The sequence below is a fragment of the Palaemon carinicauda genome, chromosome 27 (genome assembly GCF_036898095.1).
Source record: "Palaemon carinicauda isolate YSFRI2023 chromosome 27, ASM3689809v2, whole genome shotgun sequence".
NCBI lineage: Eukaryota > Metazoa > Arthropoda > Malacostraca > Decapoda > Palaemonidae > Palaemon > Palaemon carinicauda.
Window position 1 is genome coordinate 81,522,872 of NC_090751.1, and position 26,992 is coordinate 81,549,863.

Here is a 26,992-nt window from a genome sequence, read left to right on the forward strand (position 1 = left end):
TAAGAGACTACCCCCACTGTCCGTAGGTGACCGGGTTCGCATCCAAAATCAAACAGGAAATCACCCCCTGAAATGGGACAAAACCGGTGTCATCATAGAAGTCCGCCAATTCGACCAATACGTCGTCAGAGTTGATGGCTCTGGTAGGGTCACGCTAAGGAACCGGAAGTTTTTGAGACAATACGCGCCTGTCAGGAGTATTCCAGAAGTCCGTACAATTAGAGATGACTATAATCGGAATCAGATTGTACCTATAGCCAATCCTTCGACCACTAAAACGTCTGAGACCATTGCGAAGGACACCATTCCGACAACCCAAAATCCGGACACACATGGTACTCTTCCACTGACCACTTTGCCGTTACCAAGTGGTACTACCCCTAACATTCATTTTGATGTTGCTGCTCCGGAATGCTATCCCAACGACCTCGGTAACACTGCGAATCATCAAGCAGAGATTCCACCTCCCAATGATAGCACAAACTCTCCATCGCAGTTAACTCCTGCCATGCCAAATTTGGAGCAACGCAAGTCCAGTCGTACCCGTCGACCGCCAACATGGCACTGTGATTTCGAGATGAACTAGCTATAGTGTCATCATGATCAACACATGACAATAATTGTTTTTCAAGTTTCCGTTCCTTCACATGCTAACAGGAGTTTAGTGTTCCTGAACCTATAATTTGGACGTTTAATTGCCACCAATTGTTTTGACATCAGTTTTAAACCGACCTCCACGAGAGACATTTTAAAAGGCCGTTTAAAAACTTGGGGGGAGATAGAGGGTTATAAACATTGAGTTATATACATTGTTCATCATTTATTCTAAATATGTTTTATGTTCATTTCAGTTATATACATTGTTCATCATTTATTCTAAATATGTTTCATGTTCATTTCAGATTGACCGTGGTCATTGTTCAATAATAAAGACATTTGAATAAATGGACCAAGCTCTTATTTAGTGTGATCATGAAGTACCTTGGTCTGACACTCTGTCTCACCATGGCTGCGGTTTCCTTCTCGAATGGAGTCTGCAGCACAACCTTATTTATGGCCCTACAAGAAAGAGTCGACTGAAGAAGTCCAAACCATGTTAGAGAAAGGTACCCTCCAGGAGGTTTCTGACGGGTCGTCAGAAACCTTATGGATGGCACCCTTCTTGAACATGGCTTGGACTTCTACCTGAAGGGCGATGTCCTTCGATGAACCTCTTGGAGGGAGAAGTGAACGGGACGAATTGCTAGCCCTTAGGGTTTGGCCACATCGGATGCAACGAACATGGAGGTTGTAGGAAAGATGGTTCCGCAAAAATTTGAAACAAGCTATCTTATGTGGGTGGCCACACCGGACAAGCGGGAAGTCTCAAAACTCTGCAGATGTTGCCAGGTGATAAAACACGTGTTCATTCAGTTATTTCCATCCATGGCTACTGAAGAATGAATGGGGAGGTGTTCTAAAGGTGAGAATTGTGTTATGCTCGTACTCCAGTACACAAAAATAAGATAAAAAATAATGGGAAGATATGGCAATCAACTGCAAATAAATGGTAAGTTAAAAGAGGGAGTGCATTTTTCTTGTATTGCAACCTATTTATTATAAAGCATCACCAATTATTGTAATTCCTTTCAAGAACATGATGCAGTACTAAAAATATTTGAAACAATTTATATTTTTTGTAGCTATAGAAACCCGAGTCATTTAAATGGGTTACTCCGTTTCATTTTCCATACCCAGACAATCTAAAATGAAAAAGGGTTTGATTGCATCATATTAGGTTCCTTGAATGGCTTACGTCACTATCTACTGGTCAAAGACTCGTGGAACAGTTGAGACGAGACCTTTAATTAAGTGACTCACGTTTGCATAGGCAGGAAAAATGTAAATTGTTTTAAAAATTTGTAGCTTATTCTTATGCAGATACAAACTTTTAAGTCATTTACATGGAATCTTCCTTAGGTGGGGGTAAGTTGTCTCTGCTCAAAGTTAACCACTCAATCTCTCTCTTTGACAAGTACAGTTCCTTATATGTGTGAGTAAAGTCAAAAGAGGATTATTTAACTGATTCCTAAAGATACAGGGCTGAAATATCCAATCCATTTTAGGCCTAGTATAAGAAAGTAGTGAAGCCATATGAGCATTAAATGTCAGGTTAAAGTATTATATCAAACATTTTAAAAAATAACTGAACAAGGCATGTTAATCTTACATGCATTAGGGTTTGTTCCAAGCGAAAGCTCCAGGTTCAATCGTGATCATATCCAGTCTGGATCCACATGAATAATGCCAAAATGCCGAGAATATCTGATGCTTTTGATAAAAAACTAGGTGTCCTGTAAGAGTTTTAAGGTTAGACTAATTGTTGAGCTGCAACAATAGGGTCTAAAAAAGTGTACAATGATCTGTAAGTGCAATCTTTCAGGTAGTGAGTCATGAAAGTGTTTTGCCTCTTCCAGACACCAGCTACCAAGTGGTTCTTGGGAAATGCTAGGGTTGGGGCAAGACCACAGGTATCATGCGCTCTATGGGCTCCCTTCCCCTGAGGATCTATAAGCTCTTGTGATAGTTTTGCTTAGCAAAATAGAAATTGCATTTCTGGACACTTTCTTTTTGGAGCAACCCGCACTTACAAATAAATTAGAAATTTGAGGCCTAAGATACGCAATCCTTTTCAAATATTTACGGTCTTCTCTTATGGGACTAAGTAAAAGATTATCCTGGTTGTCAGAGACATTATCAAGAAAGAGTCAAATCTTAAATCCTTCTTGGCTGGGTTTAGAGTTTTGGCCACCAACTCGGGAACAAAAAATAAAGTTAATTCTTTCCATTATCTGGATTGTGATATAAGGTGAAATAGTCCATGTAGCTTTTTTACTCTCTTGGGTACAGCTAAGGCAAGGAAAAGAGAGTTTTCAGTTCAAAATTCCTGTACATGACTTTCTGTATGGGTTCATAGGGGACTTTTTTCAAGGAGTTAAAGGACCTTTGTCACATCCCAGGAGGGGGGTTTAAGTTGTTGCGGAGGATAAGTCTGCTAAAAGCTTTTAATGAGTGCGGAAAGTTCCCATGAAGAGAAGAGATCAAGGCGTTTCACTCTGAAAACCTGGCTAAAGGCCATGTGGTAGTCCTTCACCACAGTGAATGAAAGGGATTTCTCGTTCCTCAGGAACACTTAAGTAATCAGCAATAGTGGCCTGAGTGGAGCAATATTCCCCCTATGACACCAATCACAGATGATCTCCTACTTGGCTTGGTAGACTGCTGCGAACGACTTTCAGAGGTATCCAGAAAGTTGTTTCACAATTGGGCCCAAAAAACTCTCTGTCAGAGTCTCCAGTCGTGAAGCTAGAAACAGTGCACTGCTTCGAGGAACTTTCTTACGTGTGGTTGACAAAGTAGGTTTGGCCATTCTGGAAGTTCTCTTGGGATGTTCACGAGTAGTTCCAGCAGGTCTGGATACACTCCGCTGTTGGCTACCTTAGGGGTACTAGCATTACTCTGACCTCCAGATGTTCTTTTGGGTGCTGGAAGGTATCTTCCATTGCTGCAGCTGAGTCCAGGGCTACAGAGCAATACACTGGGAGTTTGTTGTTCAGGTGAGTGGCAAATATGTCTAGCAATGGGGAACCACATAAAGTCAAAAGTCTTCTTCTCCACTAGAGGATGCAAGGACCACTTGAAAACAACTGTCGTCCCTTGTCGACTCAGATGGTCCACAATGACATTCCTCTTGCAGGAGATAAACCTCGGCAATATGGATATTGCATTGATTTCAGCACACTTGTGGATCTCTACTGCTAGTTGCCAGAGCAGGAGAGAGGCTTTGCGTCCTTGTTTGGAGATGTAGGTCACTACCGTGGAATTGTCACTTATCAGCATTCACAGAGTGATATCTGAGAGTTCTGAGAAGTGGAGTAACGCTAGTTAAGTCACATTCATCTCCAAGAAATTGAAGTGAAAGGCCCTGCTGTGACCATAGACCCGAGACCAGCTCCCTTCCTAGGTGAACACCCTAACCTTGGCGAGAAACATCCAAGAACAGAAGGTACTTTGGGGGAAGATTGATTGATTGATTGAAAGTTTTCTGGCATCCTGACATCTAAGGTCATTGACGCCGATAGCATTTATTATGTATGAAAAATTAAAGAGAATTCAATTATAACCATAAAAGTTAAGATGTCATTGTAATAATTGAATAGTTTTCAGAAGACCTGCTTCTGAAATAAATCTGAAAATGCCACTCGCATAGTAGGACACATCATGTCCAAGAATCTTGGCAAGGATGAACTTGCCATCCTCACCTCGAGCCTCAAACATATATCTATTTCTTAAGTAATTATAATTAGAGCATTCAGTCAACAAATGCCTCACTGTTAAAGGTACTAAACAGTCCTCGCAATACGGTTGGTGTTGGCCCTTCAGCAGAAACTCATGTGTCAACTGTGTGTGACCAATACGGAGACGACAAAGAGACGTCTCCCATTTTCGGGGTATCCTGTTATACCTCAGGGGTGATATGATATTTGTTATTTCCCTCATTTTATTCCCATCTAGACTATCCCAGTGCTGTTGCCATTTATTACAAACCAATTTCTTGATGTAAGGTAGGAAATCATTACAGGGAATAGGACACCTCCTTGGTAGCAACTCGGATGCCGCATTCTTCGCCAATAAATCTGCCTTCTCAGTCCCAGACACACCTACATGTGCTGGAACCCAACAAAATCGAACTGTTATACCTCTCCGTCCAATAATAAAAAGCCATTCTAAAATCTTTAAAACTAGAGGGTTACTAGAATTAAAAACTTCTAGAGCTTGAAGAACACTCCTTGCATCACTAAAAATTGTAAAAATACCCTCCTTTTCCAAAGCTATTTTCTCAATAGCGGTTATTATTATTATTATTATTATTATTATTATTATTATTATTATTACTATCCAAGCTACAACCCTAGTTGGAAAAGCAAGATGCTATAAGCCTAGGGGCTCCAACAGGGAAAAATAGCCCAGTGAGGAAAGGAAATAAGGAAATAAATAAATGAAGAGAACAAATTAACAATAAATCATTCTAAAACAAGTAACAACATCAAAACAGACATGTCATATATAAACTATTAACAACATCAAAAACAAATATGTCATAAATAAACTATAAAAAGACTCATGTCCGCCTGGTCAACAAAAAAGCATTTGCTCCAACTTTGAACTTTTGAAGTTCTACTGATTCAACCACCCGATTAGGAAGATCATTCCACAACTTGGTAACAGCTGGAATAAAACTTCTAGAATACTGCGTAGTATTGAGTCTCGTGATGAAGAAGGCCTGGCAATTAGAATTAACTGCCTGCCTAGTATTACGAACAGGATAGAATTGTCCAGGGAGATCTGAATGTAAAGGATGGTCAGAGTTATGAAAAATCTTATGCAACATGCATAATGAACTAATTGAACGACAGTGCCAGAGATTAATATCTAGATCAGGAATAAGAAATTTAATCGACCGTAAGTTTCTGTCCAACAAATTAAGATGAGAATCAGCAGCCGCCATACAGTTCGGCAGTATATATGGAAGCTGTTAGAGGAAGTGCACCTCTACAATTAAAATCATTACTATGTACTCCAAATCCAACGCCAGCATCAGATTTGGAGCCATCAGTATATATAAAAGTCGATCCCCTATGTTCTGCAACATGTTCCATATAAAGAGACCTGGATTCTAAGTCAGTCATACTCTTCTTAACTCCAATATAGTATTTACAAAAAGATACGTCAGGTAATTTCCATGGAGGCGTTGATGATACCTTAAATGGAAACACCTTATTTCTAATTATATCAAGAGTGTTTAATAATTGTTTCACACAAAACCCATAAGGTTGAGGAGATTTTAGGTGCAACTCAAAGTATGTTGAGTGCCTTACAAGGCTTGCAGTCTGAAAGGCTAAAGAATTAGGGAGTTTTTGCAATCTAAACCAACACCGAATAATAGCAGATATTCGGTAAAGGTCTAGAGGAAATTCTCCAATATCAACGATGAGACTTGGGATAGGCGAGGTTCTAAATTCTCCTGTGGACAATCTAACACAAGCATGATGTATTGAATCTAATATTTTTAACCGGATTGGGGTGGCTGAGGAGTATATTTCACATCTATAACTGATTTTGGAAAAAATCAAGGCCTTGTATAATTTTAAGATAGTGTTGCTGTCTGCCCCCATGATGTATGGGACAACACTTTTAAGATATTCAGAGGCTCAAGACATTTAGCTTTTAATGCTTTTAAGTGAGAAACCCATGTAAACCTACAATCAAATATCAAACCTAAAAATTTAGCTCCACTTAAACTTGGTATCAGTTGACCTTTAATGTATGTATCCGGGTCTGGATGTACTCCTCAGATACAACAAAAATGGACAATGGTAGTTTTACTTGTTGAGAACTTAAATCTATTCATATTGGCCTACTGGATAATTTTGTCAATAGAGAGTTGGATTTTTCTCTCAACCATTGCCATTCTAGTTCCAGCAAATGATATTGAGAGATCATTCACAAATAATGTTGATATAACATCCCGGGTAATGACTGAGGATATACCATTAATTGCTACTGCAAACAGGGTTACACTCAGCACACTCCCCTGAGGAACTCTTGATAGAGTTTCCCCCAATCTCACTTGAAAAACTCTATGCAAAAGAAATGACTGAATAAATAGTGGTAGTTCTCCCTTTTTAATCCTAATTCATGAATTGTTTTAAGTATACCATATCTCCATGTGGTATCATATGCTTTTTCAAGGTAAAAAAAAACTGTCACATGGTGCTGTTTGGAAGCAAAGGCTTCACAAATGGAGGACTCAAGTCATATCAACACATCAGTTGTTGAGTGCATTTTTCTGAATCAACATTGAATCGGTGATAGAATACCCTTCTTTTCAAGGTACCACATCAACCTTGCATTGACCATCTTCTCCATGATTTTACATAAAAAAGAAGTCAATGCAATAGGTCGATAGCTTGCTGCTAAAAACTTGTCCTTACCGGGTTCTAAAAAGACTAAAATAATGGCTAGTTCCCAAACACTTAGGTAACTATGATCATGCCATATTCTATTAATAATGCTTAAAATAAATAACTCTGTATTAAAATGTACATGTTTAACCATTGCATGTGGAATTCCATCGGGTCCAGTGGCTGTATCGTTACAAGTAGCGAGTGCGGAATCAAGTTCTCTTTCAGTAAAAGGAGAATTATACAATTCTTCCTTTCCTGTTGCAAAATTTAAAATTTTCTTTTCTTCAATGCTCACGTACTGGTGACCAGGAGCTGCTACACTCTTGCACAATACATTTGAAAAATGGTCAGCCAGGGCATTGCTAACTTCATTTCCTTCAGCCACACACTGACCATTCACTTTCAACACTGGTGGTGGGTTCGGAGTAAATTTGCCTGTAATTTTTCTTATTTTCCTCCATACAGAAGATGGTGGTGTTCTATTATTAATGGAGGAAACAAAAGCCACCCAAGATTGGCGCCTAGCTTCTTTCATGGCACGACGGAATTGTGCACTACACTTTTGTATGTTATTAAATTTTCATCCGTATGGCGTCTACGCAATCTAGTCAAGAGATTTTCTGGTGGCTCTGTGCAAGGCTGTTAATTCTGAAAACCACCACGGGACTGGTCGTCTTTTGAATAGTCCTTTGGTTTTGGGAATCGAATTGATTCCTGCCATATCTTTGGGGGGAAGAAAACTGTAGAAGGGGCCCTCTTATAGGTTTTCCTCTCTCAGTCGACTTGTAAGAATCTCCTGGAGAACTGACAGCATGGTTGCAGGGTCACCAGCTCTTCAGAGCCCACTGCACCGGGCAAAGATGCATCCTCCTGAAGGGGACCAGCTTCTCCAGTGATGAGAGATGTCCTAGAACCTGTTGCCACTAGTGGGCAGGAAGTGATTTCCCTTCCACAAAAGTCTCAGCTAACTTCCTGAATCTCAGATCCCTGTCTGGGGATGGATACACTCTCTGGCTTCAACTAAAGCTGGACTTCTCTAGGTTCAGCTGGATCCCCCAACTTCTTGCAGAAGTTGAGGAGAAAGTTCCTTCAAAATTATGTTAGTATCTTAGTAAATAGGGATTTCTTTGAGAAAATACTTTTATCAAGTAAATAGGAATATTCTTATTTACCCTTTATAATATTATGAAAACGTCAAATTCTATTAAAAAGATCCTTAAAGATAAACGTTTTGGGACAAGGTTTTATGGGTATCACACGATAGTTATATACAGTAACTTGAACCAAAGCGTGGATATAAATGCACCAGATCTGGGAAAAAGGACACATCTCTTTGTCAGCCTACAAAGAAGACACGTCGATGAAAGACAAACTAAGCTCCAGTTACTGTTCTCTAGTATGTATGATCTCAATAATTACCCATTGTGTTTAAATATAGAATTGCATATGGTTTCTAAATTGATTAATACAGTAGTACCATTTATTGTGAGCATTGTTTTCCAAGTGTTAAGAAGTCTCTATAAACGATGTTTTTGTTACTTGGTGTATTACTTAACCTAAAATTTTATGTAACCTGATGTTAATGTCATTTACGTGTGTTAATCTGTTGATCAAAACCAATACGGACCAGTGCTCTTGTCTCAAAGTAGCACGTAAGCGTCTTTTATATTTCTTTCATTGAATACAGCACTATTGAGATCTCCCTAGATTTAGCACAGGTGAGTGTAGATTGAGATGTAAAGATTCATATTATGTAAAATATCTAAAGTAATTTAATCTATCTATTTTATAACTGTTACCAACTTGAGTCTCGTCATTATTATTCTAAAACTATTTCTGGGTCGACCTGTGACGGCCGGTGAAAAAGTCCTTCTTTACACTTTTCTGATATAAATCTTCCAAATATACCAGAGAAAGATAAAAGCATGGAATGCAGAGGTTACTAACCTCGCGCGAGCACCTTGTGGGTGTCGTGTATACATCAGGAGCATGTGAAAACCACTATTCACAGGCTGTCTTCCATTTAGATAATTCCTTCATCAAAGGGAAGGGCCGTAACAAAGGCCCCAGAAACCACACTTGGACCACGCCACCGTCACCCAACACGAACGCCCTCTAGGACATCCTTCTGTTTTGGACTTGCTCGAGTGGTTGTGTTGTTTGAGCTCTCGGTGTTTTTTTCCCGTGATGGGAGCTAATTCATCATGACTGACGCTGCTACTTCACCTTTTCCAATGTTAAGTACCATAGTTTGTTTTGACAGCTTTTTCAGTACCGGGCATTTGTTCTCTTTCCAGTAATGTGAATTTTAATTTTGGGAGAGGATTGGCCTTCCTCAGTGTTGGCAGCCATTTTGGCGTTGTTCGCTTCGTTGGTATTTCAAGTTAATATTGCCCATCTGGTACTCTGTTATCTAGGTTATATCACTTACGTTTTATGACCATTTTTATTATCATTATTTTATTATTGTTTTTACTATGGTATTTTTTTGCTAGCAAGTCCAATTTAGACGAACGAAGAATAACGTTCTTGCCTTTGTTATAGTTTAAGTACCCGCCTCGGGAAGGTGGTCGTTTTTAGACTATATCTTTATATTTATTTGTTACGCTGTCGTTATTCTTCGTTCTTGGTTATTACAATTTTATTATTATTCTTAAATCATATTGTGTGCTTTTGGTTCTTTATAATGTAACCATGAGAGCGTGAGCATGGAGTTCTCGTGTTCTGTTACTACAATTAAGAGTTACCCTTTCTCTCGTTTTCTTTCTTAATCTCGAGTAAGGAGAGGTGGATTTCCCGTTTTCCGTGTTATACGATCACGAGTTATCCCGTCCTCCTCTTCTTCTCCGGGTTTATGATATTGCGTTTGATGGTATTTACGTTTTATTGATGTGGTTACTGTTAATATAGCTAGCATCATTAATAGGTTCCGTTAGTGTATGAGTCATTTTTTTGGGATCGCTTTATGCCGCCACCCATAGTTCCGTTCTCTTCGGAACGTTCACCGCCTTGAGTTATACTCTGCTATAATGGATACTAATTGGGTTGGGAACTAGTCAGATATTGGAGTGCAACGGTGAAACCCGGCACTCAGACTCCGGCTTCGGCCTTATGCACACGAACCTTTTTCATGATTAATCACAATTTCATTATTACGGTCCTTTTTCACTGGATCTCCGGCTTCACCAGAGATCACACAGTCGTTCAGCATTGCGTTTAACATTATCTTACCGCTGATGTTCACGATTTCACTATTACGGACCGGTTCGATCACTGAAGTTCCGGCCGCCTGTTCACAATTCCGAAGAAAAGCTCGTCGGCATTGAGAGTGGACCTGGACTTGTCAAAGCTAAACTCTTACATTCTCTGCGACAAGTTCCGGATGTTGACTATCTCTCAGGTACGGACCTTACTTCCCCATGGGGCCGTCACCACCTCTATCGACCTTACCGACGCTTATTATCATGTGCCAATAGCTCGAGACTTCTCTCCTTATCTAGGTTTCCGCCTAGGCAGGAAAGCCTTTGCGTTCAAAGTCATGCCCTTCGGCCTCAACATTGATCCCAGGATATTCACGAACTGGGAGAGACAGTGTTAGAACAACTCAGGAACCAAGGGATACAGATCATTGCTTATCTGGAAGGTTGGCTCATTTGGGCCCGGTCAGCCATGGAAGGCAACAGAGCTACGAAGAAGGTACTTCGATTTCTCGCCAACCTGGGATTCCAAGTCAATCTCCAAAAGTCCCGCCTGCAACTATCAGGCCACTTAGAATGGTTAGGCATTCAGTGGGACCTTTTGAAGAACACGTTGTCTCTTCCTTCCAAAAAGGTAAGAGAAATAGCTTCAAAGATCAAGAATTTTCTCAAACACAAACAGGTGTCCAGAAGAGCCTTAAAAAGAATCCTCGGCCTTCTCCAATTCGCTTCAGTAACAGATCTCCTATTAAAAGTCAAACTCAAAGACATCAATCGAGTTTGGAGAAAGAGAGCTACAGTACCTTTAAGAGACAAGGTCTCGAAGTTCCCCTCTGTCTTGAAAATGAGACTACGCCCATGGTCCGAACCAAAGAACCTCTCCAAATCGGTTCCTCTACAATTCCCACCTCCACAAGTGACATTCCATACAGACGCGTCTCTAAGTGGATGGGGGGTTACTCCGAACATCAGATGTTTCAGGGCTCTTGGTCACCCGCCATGAAACAGTCCCATATCAATGTTCTCAAAGCCATGACAGTGTTCTTGACCCTGAAGAGACTCTCTCCTTCGAGGTCGACCCACATCAGAGTGGTGTCAAACAGCACAGACATAGTACACTGCGTCAACAGAGGCGGATCCGAGTCACCCAACCTGAATCAGATCCTGGTCACTATCTTCGCCTGGGCAACAGAAAAGAACTGGTTCCTGTCAGCAACTCACCTAGCGGGAGTCCAGAATGTGAGAGCGGACTCACTATCCAAGACGAAACCACTGGAATCAGAATAGTCTCTAGACATAATTTCATTCTGGTGGATACTCAGGCTGGTTCCGGCCCTCCAGGTAGATTTATTCACAACTCAGATGAGTCACAAACTTCCTTGTTATGTGACCACAACCCTGGACCCTCAGGCTTATGCCATGGACGCATTAACCCTGGATTGGAACCATTGGAAGAAGATTTACCTATTTCCCCCAGTGAATCTTCTAATGAAAGTTTTACACAAACTACGCTCCTTCCGGGGGGCAGTGGCTTTAGTAGCACCTCACTGGCCAAAGAACAGATGGTTTCCTCTCCTCCTAGAGTTGAAACTCCGTCCCTTACGGATCCCGTTCCCCAAACTGACCCAAGTAATCCAAACTCATTGTGTCAGATTCCTCAAGGATAGCCAAAACTCTAACTTTGTGGACTACATGAAGTTTGCAGCTCGTAGAGTCGCGAACATTGACCCGGAAAACGTTCTCTTCATCGAATCAGACAAAAGGGACTTGACAATTCGTCAATATGATTCGGCCGTTAAGAAACTAGCAGATTTCCTAAGAGTTCAGACCATACTCGTATGCCTCCGAATTTAGCCATCTCTTTCTTGAGGTTCCTATTTGACAAAGGCCTAGCAGCTAGCACTTTAACCACCATCAAGTCAGCCTTGAAGAAGATCTTCCTTGTTGGATTAACATTAACCTACCTGATTCCTATTTCTCATCTATTCCAAAAGCATGTGCTAGGCTTCGACCTTCGGTTCGTCCACAAAAGGTCTCTTGGTCTCTGAACGATGTCCTCAAACTTGCGACGGACACAGACAATGAATCCTGCTCTTATATCACTCTTCTTAGGAAGACTTTATTTCTAACGGCTTTGGCCTCAGGTGCTAGAATATCAGAACTAGCAGCTCTCTCACGAAACCCAGAAAACATAGATTTCCTCCCTTCAGCCGAAGTACTCCTTTCTCCAGACAAAGCTTTCCTAGCTAAAAATGAGGATCCGCAAAATAGGTGCTCCCCTCGGAAGATTATCCTTCTTCCCCAGGATCCTTTCTCTGTGTCCAGTCACTACTCTCAGGGCCTTTTTAGCTAGAACTGCCACCCGCTCGTCTGGCCCCTTGGTTATCAGGGAACAAGGAGGTACTATTTCCATTCAAGGTATCAGACAACAAATCCTCTACTTCATTAAACATACTAATCCGGAATCATTTCTCCATGCTCATAATATGCGGTCAGTAGCTACCTCCATCAATTACTTCCAGAACAGGGACTTTGATGACCTTAAAAAATATACGGGTTGGAAATCCCCTATGGTTTTCCAACGCCACTATCTAAAGAACTTACAGGCCCTTAAATACCCGACGGTGGCAGCGGGGAGTCTTATCTCTCTCCATTAATCTCTTCTTCTTCCTTTCTTCCATCTTTTCTCTTCTCCCTCCTACCCGCCACTCACACCACGTCGCCACTCTCCTGGGTAGTTCGTTAGCCCTATGATATTTACCATGTTTAATTCCTATGGTTTAACTGTTATTGTATTTACCGTTCCTTTAATGTTTAGATATGGTTAGACATGTAAGGTTTGATGCCTTTTTGCATTTCGACACTCAGTTGATTCCTTGTCTTCATATTTATTTAGCCTTACGTTCCCTATGTCATTTGGCTAGTTTGTAATTTGATGTTTACTTACATTATTATTTTATATTATTGTCTTACATGGTGTTTGTATTCTCCTCATTATGTTATTACTTTATTGGGCTTGGAAGGCATTCTCTTGTACATTTTCATCGGCTGTCACAGGTCGACCCAGAAAAGAGATTTTGACGAAGGAAAAATCTATTTCTGGGGAGAGACCTGTGACGCCCGGTGAAACCCTTCCCGGTTATTTTTGTACGGACCCACCCTTTCCTTGCCAAGCCATATGTTCTTGCAGAAGGATGTCCTAGAGGGCGTTCGTGTTGGGTGACGGTGGCGTGGTCCAAGTGTGGTTTCTCGGGCCTTTGTTACGGCCCTTCCCTTTGATGAAGGAATTATCTAAATGGAAGACAGCCTGTGAATAGTGGTTTTCACACGCCCCTGATGTATACACGACACCCACAAGGTGCTCGCGCGAGGATAGTAACCTTTGCATTCCATGCTTTTATCTTTCTCTGGTATATTTGGAAGATTTATATCAGAAAAGTGTAAAGAAGGACTTTTTCACTGGGCATCACAGGTCTCTCCCCAGATATAGGTTTCTCCTTCGTCAAAACCCCTTATAAATAAGAGACCTAAAGAACTCTAAGTTAGAGCATTTCGGATAAATTATTTTCAGATACATAAAAAAACTAGAAATAATCTAACAGGATTGCATGAAACCTCTTGCTGAGCGTAATCGGCGTGCATGCTTACCCGGGTGAGGTCGCATGCTAGACTAGAACTCGGCAGAGAGCCTGCTCTCAGAACTTCTGTTGGGAGAGGAACTACGAAGGAAGTTTCCGTCAGAGGCACGAGACCAGTTGTAAGGGACTCAGGATGGAGAAGGGTCGAGGCAAAAACATGCGGAGGCAGATGTGTGCTCCTGCTGTGCCCCGAGCTTAAACACCTCCAGAAGCATTTCCTTCGTGGGGGAATCTGAAAGTCCAAAGGAAGGCCACAGCTGACGCAAGGTGTCAAGCTAAGAAAACACCCTTCAAGGGGAAGCTTCCTTAGAAGGTTGTCCAGGAGTTAAATGGTCATCACTCTTACCCAACTGACCTCCGGAGAAAGCTGAACAGTTAAAGGTGGGCGGGAGAGTACTGGATGCAGAAGAAAGAAGTTGGAGTTGGGACTTCTTGCCCTTCGAGGATAAACTCAAGGGTGAAAAACCCCTTTTAGACTTTGTCTTCCTGCGTCTACTGTACTGCTCCCACTAGAAGGATGGTCACTCCTGACACTCGAAGCAAGAAGAAGCCTCCATGCAGGAGTGTCGTCTGCATAAAGGGAAAAGCCGGCGAGTATCTGGCTCCTTACCCGATAAAGGTACTGCAAGGTTGCTTGATATGCCAGGACAAAACCGCATGACTTGCAGCCCTCAAACCAAAATTATACCAGGAAAGGAAAAGAAAATAAAGTTATTACAGCCAGTTAAATATGAAATTCTTGGAGAGATAGAGAAATGAATGTCTTTGCTCGACAGTAGCCAAATTGAAAGTGAGCTCAGTTGCGGTGAAAATTTTGAGAGGGCAGCCTGGGCTATCGCCCACTAACTAGTGGAAGGTCATTGACACCTCATGTTAAAAGTTTTTATGGCTAAACCAGCTTGTGCTGAACCATATCTACATAAAAACGTGGATTTACATTAGTGCAAGAACAATTGGAAATTAGATTATTGCGATTTGTTATTTGTAAGTGCGCATATCCTCGATAATGGTAGCTTGAAATCCGCCGACATCGTTTACATTTTCTAAGCTTGACTTACACAAAAAAACAGTTAATTTCAATGATATAGGATTATCATGTAAAGTATATGAAGATATGACAGTTACATATATAAGGTAAATTTTATTTTATTACTTTTAAGTAAAACAATGCATAGTAAATAAATATAAAACGGATTTTGACGTAGGAAAAATCTATTTCTCGGCTCCGACCCGTGTCGCCCAGTGAAATGCTCCTTTAGCACCATTTCTAAGGTATATAACTGCTATATGTTACCAGAGAAAAAATTGCATAGGGATGCCAGGTTGAACCCAGCTCGCTCACCTATAAAAGGTGTCGATATATAATACTGGGGCGTGATAAATCACAACCAGAGGCCTCGCACCATTTAGATATATCCTGTCAAAATCCCCGAACAGCGAGGTGCCGTTCCACCTCCCACTACTACAATACCAACAATCCCACGCCAGTGACGTCACTCCTTTTTTAGCACGCAATAACGATAGCCATTATTTACCTTGTGTGTGTATTTACCGGGTTTTTTTTCTGGATTTACCTCAAGATGTCGGACTCCACTGTCCCTCCATCTAAGTTAAGTACCAGATCTATGAGTTTTGAGATTTTGGAGGGAGCCTTGCCCCTTTTTGTTTATAGTATTCAGTTTTATTATTCACGACCTTTCGTAGGTCTCTCAGATGGGCTCGGCTCCTTTCTCTCTCTCTCTCTCTCTATCGTTAGTTCTTATCGATTTTCAATAAGTCCTCCATACTGATTGTTTCTCGTTATGAACCTTACGGATATCCACGGTTTACATACCGTTTTAATTTTTATTGCCTGGTTTTTATGATAACAGTAATTACATATACGTGTGCGTATTTTCGGTAGGTTGGCATGCCTGATCGCCTTCGGCGTTCTATTTCACATTTTATTACTTAGTTTACTTACGTTCGCACGGCACGGACTTGCTTATCATTTTAACGTCATTCGTTTGCTTGCATTAGCTCGAGGGGCTTTCATGAGTCAGATATTACATATTAGTTTTCATTTTGTTAGAACTTCACTGACCCTATGTTATGTTGGTAGCCCTGCCTACTCCCAGCGGCTCTATGTTACGTTGGTAGCCCTGCCTACTCCCAGCGCCATCAGGCTTGATTTCTCCTGTCTCGTGTTTGCTCCCTCGTTTGTTTTACGAATGATGTTTAACTATGTTATTATTATTATCATCCAGCATGCCTTCCTACCTTATTTTACCCTACGTTATGTTTATTATAGTGTTATTAGTCCTTCCGAGTGATCATATCAATCGTGGGTCTGGCAGGTTGGTATACCTGCTATCGCCCCACTCCTAGCCTCCTCCCGCCGTTGCCCCACCCCAGGGTTCCCCCCCCCCCCTCTCTCTCTCTCCGATCGAGTTTGAGTCACTTTATAGCGCAATGTACCCCTCCCGGGGGCATCCGCTTTACACGGGCGGTTCCCGTTGTTCTGTGAGGCATATTATTCATTAACGTACATTACTTTTCCCCACTACTCTACCCGGTCGTAGTCGTTTTCTTTCCGTCGCTCGTTTGGCCGACGATCGGCGGGAAGTTTTCGATTCGTTCCGTGGTACCTTGTTATGTTATTTATTAAGTTGTGTACGGGCTTCTCCCTCTTGGTCCCGCACTTCACGGACCCTTTTAAGATCCCCCCCCCTCTGTCACGCACCTCACGGACCTCCTATAGATATATATATATGTTTAAAGACTTCCTTTACGGGAACCCCGGGAGTAACTTTTATTCATTACCATTCGGTCAAGTTTTTTAGTTGAGCCCCGGAGCCAACGTTATTCATTATTACTTGGATTCCCTTTATATTTTAGTCACGTTTATCTATTATATACGATCCTAGTTCTCGACCTTGCCTTCCATGATATGATCACGACTACGGTTTGACTTAATTTAATTCATTAATTTAATTTAGTTTAATAATTTTAAAATCAAGTAAGGCTGTTATTTGATTTTTTAAACACCGGGGTCCCCTAATTTGCCTTCATTCAAATTTTAAGGCACTTACATATGAATAGTTTTTATCATTTATTTGATATATAAAGAAGATTTATATAATTATTTTGGTATTGATATTTAAGCAATCCGGACCTCACGGTCCCGATTTGCTTACATTCAAGACACTTTATGGCTATATATAAAAGACATGATATTGATATATAAATCTTCTATCATGATATTGATATCACTTAAGCACCCGAGGCTGAGCCCCTATTTGCTTTCCTTCAGGATTCCTAATGTATATATGGAAAACATTTTTATCATGATATTGATAGATAAATCTTTATCATGATCTTGATATCATTCAAGCACCTGGGGCCCCCGAGCCCCTATTTACTTTGATTCAGGACTCCTGATGTATAAATATACAAACATTTTTATCATCAGGATTCCTGATGTATATATATAAAACATTTTTCCCTCTCATTCAGGACTCCTGATTTATGTATATGAGTATAGATATATATATATATATATATATATATATATATATATATATATATATATATATATATATATATATATATATATATATATATATATATATATATATATATATAAAACATTTCTATCATGATATTGATATGTAAATTTTTTAGCATGATATGGCTATAATTTAAGAATTTGGGGCACCAAGCCCCCATTTGCTTTCATTCAGGATTCCTGATGAATACATATAAAACATTTTTATCATGATAGATATATATATATATATATATATATATATATATATATATATATATATATATATATATATATATATATATATATATATATAAATATATATATATATATATATATATATATATATATATATATTAAGCACCGGGGCCTCCAAGCCCCTAATTTGCTTTCCTTTAAGATACTCATGTATCTTTTATTTTACAGACTGTATGCTATGCATTGACGGCATGTGCCGCTGTCATCTTCCAACCCTGCGGCTATAACATGTGTCATTCACACGCCCACTGTTCTGTCCGAGTGGATGACTTAGCTGTATGGCATCCAGACGCTTGTGTAGTCTGCTACACAATGACCTCCACTCTAACATCTGACTTGGTGAGTACATTTTCATTGATACAGACTTTAGGGAGTTAACACTAATTTTAAATATTAATTTTAAGGCCACTAGTCCTCTGGACTTCCCGCATGCCTTTCACTTAGTGTCTACGAAGTCCTTGGACTTCTTCACTTTCTTTGGCACAAATATCCCTCGCTAATAGTCTGTTCTCTTTCAGTGCTCCCAACTTGAGAAAGATACAGCTCGGGCTACCCTCAAGATCTGGATTGACGGATTCGTCCGCAACCTTAAGGCCACACAGCCTTATATCCTCCTGGGAATGGTGTTCCCGTCTCTACCACATGCTAAAACTTCACCTGCGGTCCCCGAAGAATTGGCGAATCCTTTCATCGAGAGGTTCGAATCCCTTCTTCCGGCCCCGAACCAAGAAGAGACGGGCGGCACCCTAACTGAAGACGTCTCTACCCTCAACCTCGATGTGGAATCCATGGCTCTTGACGATCCCGACGCAGGTAGGGACGTAGGTGAGTCAAGTGGTTCCCGGGCTAAGATTCCTATCCCTAGCCCGGCTTTCTCTTCTCCTTCAGAACACTCTACTTTTCGAGGTTTTCCAGGGACAACCGGGACTGGTCTCAATCCCCGGCCTTTTATCCCCAAGGTGAAGGCTCATCGTAAGAATTTATATACGACCCACAAGTCTTCCAAGGAACACAGGTCTTCGAAATCATCAGCTTCGAAGGCTAAATCTTCCTCCACCAGAGTCTCTTAAGACCCAATTGCTGCGCCTTCAACCTCTCACAGAGTATCTCCGTTCTGGCACCTGTTTCCCCCCAGCGGAATCATCTTGCCGGTGTATTTTCCAAGAAGATGGTTGCTGGTTTTGAGTCGATACTATCGTCTCATACGCGACAATCACAAGAGAGAATAGCTTCTATGAAGAGCCTAGTTAAGGGACTCATGCACTCGGGGCAGCCACCGCCACAGCAGCAATACCCCATCCCCGACGCCTCCAAGCTTCCCCCTTTCAATAAGAATAACCCTTGGAGGTTGGCAGTGCATGCCCCCTTCTCGGAGGGTATATTGTCCATCGGAGATTTCGGTACCCGGCTTTTTGCGGATTATGAATTCTACCCGCCGGGTCTTGAATTCCCCTTCCCCGGCTACGCTCGCCTCAAGGAAGAGGCTCTGATTCGATTGGTTAAGGGCCCAGAGGAAACTGTTAAATTTCCTAAAGAACAGGCACAGTCTGTCTTGGTCGGCGTGTTCAATGAGTGGGATTGCTTGAACACTATGATTACGTCCTACAAACGTTCATATACTAAGTTTGTGGGGGACGACCAGACCCTTACCCCATGTGCGACCAAGATCATAGAGACGGTCTTTCAGCCTATCAAGGAAGAGAAGCCTTTACCTCACCCCAGGGAGACCGACTTACCCTCCCTTCTCTTTCCGGGAGACGGTGAATGTTGGCGGAACGTCCCAGCTACCTTCTCGGTAGGTAAGTTGAGCCCGGACTGTGCCTCGACACAGTTCAGCGAACGGCTTCCCAACTTCCCGGAGTCTCTCATTAAATTGGAATATGAATCGAAGTGTTGATTCAGCAGATCCCTTAATTCAGTTGCCCTTTCGGAATTGACTGTCACCACTTACAACGAGCAGGACCTCCAATTTTATGGCTGACGCCTATGATTTTGCAAATGCCAGGACCCATCGTCGACGACACTTTCTATCCGAACCCACGATTAGGGACGAACCTAATAGGCTCATCAAAGCTCCAGTCTGGGGTCCGGATCTTTTCAACCAGGGGACTTAGTTAACTCGGTCTTTAGCGAGGCAGCTAGAGCCAACTAAAACCTCAAGGTTAGGTGGGGCCTGGTTTCAAAGAGGAGATATGAGCCTACTAGTACCCCAATTCGAGGTAGGAAGAGATTGAGGCCCTTCCAATCTTCCCAATTCAGGCAACCTCTGCAAGTGGTTCAACCGGTCTCAGTTCACGAAAGAACTGCGTTCCTTCACAAAAGATCTGCTACTAAAGAATGCAATCCAAAGTATACGTCGCTTAAGATTTCACGGACGCTTGTTCAGCGTGCCAAAGAAAGGCTCAGACAAACGGAGAGTAATCCGGGATCTGTCTCGTTTAAATTCCTTCATTCGTTGCGACAAATTCCATATGCTTACCGTCTCGCAGGTGTGGACCTTACTTCCCCGTGGAGCCGTCACCACCTCCATCGATCTTACAGATGCCTACTATCACGTTCCAATAGCAAGGCATTTTCGTCCTTTCTGGGCTTCAAGCTAGGCAAACAAGCCCATGCATTCAAACTGATGCTATTGGGGCTCAACATACCACGCAGAATCTTCACCAAATTAGCAGAGACAGTAATTCAAGAGCTCCGGACTCAGGGGATACAGGTAGGGGCCTATCTAGACGATTGGCTAATCTGGTCAGACAATGCCCAGATTTCCCGCGTAGCAACAACAAAGTCCTCACCTTCCTTCGGCAACTGGGATCTCAAGTCAACCTCGGGAAATACCGCCTGGTCCCGGAGACCAAGTTTCAATGGCTGGTACTACAAGAGGACCTGTGCTCCCATACGCTGTGCCTCCCCAAAGCCAAAAGGAAGGTGATAGGGAGGAATACAAACAAATTTCTCAGGGGAAAGTTGGCCTTCCGAAGAAGCCGAGAGTAGATCCTAGGTTCTTTACACTTCGCCTCCGTGAGAGACATCATCCTGAGGTCCAAACTCAGGGACATAAACAGGGTGTGGCGCTCCAGAGCAACCGCAATACGCCGAGACAGACGTGCTCGCCTTTCCCCAACCCTGAGAAAAAGTCTGCAGACTTGGAAAGATCAAGAATCTTTCCAAGTCGGTTCCTTTACAACACAAAAAAGTCCAAGGGTTATGGTCACCGGTCTTTCAACAAATACACGTTAACGTCCTAGAAATCATGGCAGTCTTCCTCACTTTAAAACGTCTCAACCCAGCCAGGAATCTCCATATCAGACTGGTTCTCGACAGTGCAGTCATAGTACACTGCCTCAACAGAGAGGGCTCCTGATCAGCCCAGATAAACCACATCATGTTGAAGTTTTTTCCCATGGTGGCAATGCACAAGTGGCACCTGTAACCTGGACCCTCAGGCTTATGCCATGGACCCTATGATTCTAGATTGGAATACCTGGAAGACGATTTATCTGTTTCCTCCAGTGAATCTCCTGCTGAAAGTTCTGCACAAACTCAGATCCGTCAAAGGTCGAGTGGCTCTCGTAGCCCCCAACTGGCCCAAGAGCACTTGGTTCCCCTTGTTGCTAGAACTAGGTCTCCGCCCCCAGGGGATTCCCAATCCGGTGATAACAAAGACAGTGCAAACTCGCAACGTGTTCGCTTCCTCAAGGATTCTGAATGCCCTAATTTTATGGAGTTCGCAGCCCAACGTGGTACAAACATCGATTCTTTGAATACTATTTTCCTGGAATCTGACAAAAGGGACTCTACTCTCTGTCAATATGACTCAGCTATCAAGAAATTAGATGAATTCTTGAAAGATTCCCAAGTTGAGACAATGACGCTGAACCGAACTCTGACATTCTTCAGAACTCTCTTCGAATCTGGCCTGGCAGCCAATACCATTACTACAATCAAGTCAGACTTGGGAAAGATCTTCCATATTGGTTTTGACATTGATCTAACGGATTCATATTTCTCATCCATTCCGAGAGCTTGTGCCAGGCTAAAACCTTCAACTCGCCCTAGCGCAGTTTCCTGGTTTTTGAATGCTGTTCTTAAGCTAGCCTCTGACACCCAAATTGGATCCTGTAACTATAGGGCATTATTAAGAAAGTCACTTTTTCTTTTGAGCCTCGCCTCGAGCTCCAGAATCTCAGAATTGTCAGCCTTATCTAGTGACCCTGGTCATATAAAGTTTCTCTCTTCGGGTGAGGCTCTTCTCTCTCCTAACAAAGTTTTCCTGGCTAAAAATGAAGAACCCCAAAACAGGTGGTCTCCCTGGAAGATTGTTCCACTTCCTCAGGATCCATCCCTGTGTCCAGTTACCACCCTGAAAGCCTACTTAGGTAGAACTTCCACTACAACCACAGGGCCCTTATTTATTAGAGAACACGGAGGAACTATTACCCTTAAGGGAATCATACAAATTCTTTATTCTATTAAACAAACTAATCCTGCATCATTCCTACTTGTCCATGATATTAGAGCTGTGGCTACCTCATTTAAATTTTTCCACCTTATGAAATTTGATGAGCTCTCAAAATATACGGGTTGGAGGTCCCCTAAAGTTTTCAAGCGCCACTACCTAAAACCTTTAGAAGCTCTTAGATTTGCCACAATAGCTGCAGGGAATAAAGTTCCTCCTGAAGGTACTGAGTCCTAATCACAACGTCTTGCTCTGTCCTCTTTCCCTCCTGCCTGGCTTACCTGTTGTTCCTACCTGTTTTGTTACTAGACACCCTTATGGTGTATTATTTTATCATTCAATTGTTCAACTTCACGAATTGTTTTCATTACACTTGTTCTTAATCCCCGAGCTGGTTTTATTTTGTGTTTTTGATTACCAAGCTGGATTCCCACTATTCATATCTGTTGCATTCTACCTACGGGTTTCATTATTGATTGTTTCCCATGTCTTTTTATCACTGTCATGTACATGTTGATCTAATTTTACGGGTTTCCACATCCCTCTTTTTTTATATTAAACTCATCAGCTCTGTTATTTTGTGTTATTCTCTCTTCAGGTAGTTAGCCATATTGGGTCCCCATTCTCTGGTAAGATTTCACTGGGCGACACGGGTCGGAGCCCAGAAAAGGGATTTTGACGAAGGAAAAATCTATCTCTGGGCGAGAGACCCGTGTCGCCCAGTGAACCCACCCGTCCCTCCCTAATTGGGCCCCAATCTGGGGTGCTATAAGGAGTGACGTCACTGGCGTGGGATTGTTGGTACTGTAGTAGTGGGAGATGGAACGGCACCTCGCTGTTCGGGGATTTTGACAGGAGATATCTAAATGGTGCGAGGCCTCTGGTTGTGATTTATCACGCCCCAGTATTATATATCGACACCTTTTATAGGTGAGCGAGCTGGGTTCAACCTGGCAACCCTATGCAATTTTTTCTCTGGTAATATATAGCAGTTATATACCTTAGAAATGGTGCTAAAGGAGCATTTCACTGGGCGACACGGGTCTCTCGCCCAGAAATAGATTTTTCCTTCATCAAAATCCCTTTTTGGGTGTGATAGCCATGTCGTCCTGATGGAAGTTCCTTCCGGCAGCTTCCTACTGTATAATATTTCTGCGAGTCATATTACAAGAGAACTACCGACAGGTATCACTGGGTTCTGACCCCCGGAACGACTATCCTAAGATATCGTGTATAATAAGGGACACATCCGTAGAAAACCATAGATATCTGCACCCCAGACATACTTATCCCAGTCTAGGAATCTAAGGAGGAGGATAGGTGAGGAGCCTTTACATATCCTCTCCCTTCATAGTACTGTTCGTCACTGATAAACTTATTCCTTTGATCGCAGCTTACCTACGCATTCGTATTTTGTCAAGTGCGCCTTTTCTCAGCTATTTGGAGTTATTCCTAGTATGATGGCTTTCCTTTCGTCATCAAAGTTGAGTACCCTCTTCTCTTACCATTTGATTTAGTTGTAACTGCTTTAGATCCCCTTCGTGACTACCCTTTTTATTTCGTGTTCACTTAGTATTATTTCACTAGTATCACGTTAGCTAGCCTTATTTTAGCATTAAGATGCCTTGAGCTCTGTTTTGTGTGTACTTTTACTATGCATTAATGTAGTTTAAGTTTTAGTTTTATGCGTGTCGGTCCCGGCTAGCCTAGCTTAGAGAGTGGTAGTTTTGTCGGAGACGGGTTCGCCGATGGCGATCAGGTCTTTCTTACTGGTCTCGTTGGCAGCTGCCATTTTACCCTTAGAGGGTTTTTTCCTCGGTTATACTAATTTACTGAGCCCCTTTGCCTGCCTGCCTTCGATCCCCCGGTTTTTTCGACCTATTAGGCTTAGCCTAGCCCTCCTTGGCGAATCCGTTGGTCCGCCATGCTGCATTCATTCATGATCTCCTATGCTAGGACTGTGTAGTCCATTGGAGCTCCCCTTTGCTAAGGGGGATCTCCCCTTGTCAATGTGTCAACTTATCAGTACTGCCGTTCCCATACAGTATTGGAATTAACATACATACTTCCTCTTGCAGTGACCTTTGCATTGCCACACCAGACATAACTCTGGTTATCTGGATTTGGTTCATTATATCCCAAATTTATTTTAAATGGTTTCATTATTGTGAGGTTATACTTTACTGATAAAACTACAGGATGGTAGTTACAAAAAATTAAACACTTTATTTAAATGATGATCATAATTTTTCAGCCGTTAGGATACCAGTTCGGATAAGTACATCAGCGACATCGACAAGGATGTTTATGATCTGTAAATGTATATAAATCTTGAGTACATCCTCATCCTCAATTAATAAAAACAAAGCTGCTTACAGAAACATGACAAATTCGAAGATAATTTGTATTTTTCCTAACCATACAAACCTTAGCTATTTACATTGGGTTTACCTTTTAGCGCAGCTGAAATGGCGAGCCATTAGAATTTAACGAGGGTGTATTACCCCCGCGCTAGTTAGCAGGGGGGTAGGGGAGTGGTAGCTAGCTACCCCTCCCCCCCAACACACAGATGAATGTTCACTTTCACTTAGAGATAGGACTTGTCTTGGGGGACAGGGCTGGCGGGCAAATATGTGTAAATAGCTAAGGTTTGTATGGTTAGGAAAAATACAAATTATCTTCGAATTTGTCATTTGTTCCGTAACCGAAATACAAACCACGCTATTTACATTGGGTGACTTACCCATTAGGTAGGGTGGAAAGTCCCCAGCCATACTGGCTTTGGCTTTACCTGGGGACTCAGAATCCGAGTGAGTCGCACTCGAGAAAAGGAGTCCCTGCACCTCACAAGTTCCTTGCTCCGCAAGGAACCGTGTGGCCTACATAAGCTTGTGTGTGAAGGAAGAAGTGTGACCTGTCCTAGGCAGTTCACCTGGTGTTCCAGAAGGAACTCTGGGTTAGGACCTTCCCAATAACACCTCGTCAGGGTATGGGGAACGCGACAGTATTGACTCAATACTCGGAACACAAGGAAGCATGGTTTACATGCAGAGGTTCGAGGTCAGCTATGCAGAGACCAGGATGCTGCCTCCCCGTAGAGGGGATAATGAAGAAAGAAATAAGGGCCAGACATACTTCTTTCATTCATGCAGACTAAAACCTGATAACAATGCCCTCAACCTTCTGCTACCTGTCCAAAAAGGAGCCTGAGGTTAGACCAGCTGTTGTGTAGCCACCACAGAGTGATAGAAAACGTATCGAGACTCCTGTGGGTCATGCCCTGCAGGAAGCGGGCTGCGAAGGTCATTAGACGCTTCCAGACTCCAGCTTGTAGCACCTGCGTCACAGAGGAGTATTACTCGAAAGCGAGGGACGTTGCGATGTATCCAACTTTGTGCTGTAGGGCGACGTGACGGGGGAGGGTCTGGAGACAGGTCGAGATGAATGTCCTTGAGTCCGGGCTGAAGAGGTATACTGGTGACTCTCCCCCGTGTCCTCCTTGTGCTCCCAAATCGGCTGCAACTGAGGACAAACTGCAGCTGTTCCCAAAGCTAACCTCTCGATTCCTTTACTGGAAAGAAAGAGAAGGTCTTGGGACATCAGATACAGAATGGAGACTCGAAATCTTGAAGGAATAGGACCGAAGGGCCGGGACCCCCAGATTCTGAGTCTAGCCAACAATTCAGGAGCGAACCTGAATGTTGCCTTCCCCTCTTCCTTAGAAAGAGGGAGTCGTACGAGACCAAGAAGATTGCTTACACACTGGCCGTGGCCAGAGTGAGCAGGAGACCCAAGGCGGAATACAATCCGAGGCCTGTCGTAATGGGTCTTGAGAAGATCTCTTAAAGGACTAAAAGTCCGAGCCATGCTCCAAGTTGGAGGTCTTCCTCCGACTAGGGCAGGTACGATCGTAGCTTCGCATGAGCGAGGAAAGATCCAGCGGGCAGGAAAAATGTATTCCTTTAAGCCTGAAGGTCAGGGAAAGGCTGAGTGACAGGATTCATTGACGAGAGCGGAAAGGAGTTTCCTCCCGCCGAAAGGCAATAAGACCGTTATTGCTGGAGAAGAGGCCTCAAGGGAAGAGGTATATCTCCCACGGCACCAACCACCGAAGACTCTTCACTTTGCCTGGAAGACCCCTGCGGATGACTATCGCAGATGATGCGACCTCCGTACCGTGACTATAGCGGGTTGTCTCTTCTTGAGGAAGAGGCGTAGTGTCTCCAGGCATGAAGCCGAAGCGACCCCCCGGTTCGGGAGAGATGTCGCAGTGTGGTTGTTTGAGTAGTCTGCGTCTTGGGAGAAGCTCTCCCGGGAGTTCCGTCAGGGGAAGCAGAGGGTCCAGAAACCGTTCTGCGCATAGTCCCAGTGGAGCTCTCCCATTGAAAGGTTGACAGACAACCTGGTTTTGTTGAGACCCATTGTCCACAGACAAAAAGGAGGGAAGACGCAGGCGTCGAAGTTGTCCCACCATCACCGGAATGCATCTTGCCAGAGTCTCGGGGTCTGAGACTGGGGGGAAGAACAGCGGAAGCTTGAGGTTCCAAGCCGTCGCGATCAGGTCCCCCAGTCCAGGACTTGCTGGTTACCCAAGGTCAAAGACCCCCAGGTACACTCTCTCTACGAGGCTCTGCTCGGATAGTCGGAGAGAACATTCCCCTGCCTGGAATGAGAGAGCCAATGGTGGTATTGAGAGAATCTCAATCATCCCGGTATCTCTACTGCAAGATGTGAAGGTGTGAAAATGCGTCCCCTGCTGGTTAGAATACGCCAGAATCATGAAGTCGACGCGCATGGGGCGACTCGGCAGGAGCTGTAGGATCTGTAGAGGGGCCAGACTAAGGCCCCTAAGCCTGCCTGAATGATGGAGAGGTATCCTTCAGGTCTTGACCATAGGCCTGGACCGGAAC

At 42.8% G+C, this 26,992-nt stretch overlaps 1 protein-coding gene and 1 long non-coding RNA gene across 5 annotated transcripts in view; one reads left to right on the forward strand and one right to left on the reverse strand.

The window, feature by feature from the left end:
• The window catches only part of LOC137620770 (uncharacterized), a 311,911-nt gene that overhangs the window by 83,573 nt on the left and 201,346 nt on the right, over nt 1-26,992 (forward strand). The window lies entirely within an intron of this gene.
• The window catches only part of LOC137620768 (uncharacterized), a 146,880-nt gene continuing 144,170 nt past the window's right edge, over nt 24,283-26,992 (reverse strand). For all 4 annotated transcript variants that reach the window (XM_068351182.1, XM_068351184.1, XM_068351181.1 and 1 more), the window contains exon 7: nt 24,283-24,394. In XM_068351182.1, coding sequence (XP_068207283.1) covers nt 24,366-24,394 — 29 coding nt within the window. In that variant the 3' untranslated portion in view covers nt 24,283-24,365. The remainder of the gene's footprint in view (nt 24,395-26,992) is intronic.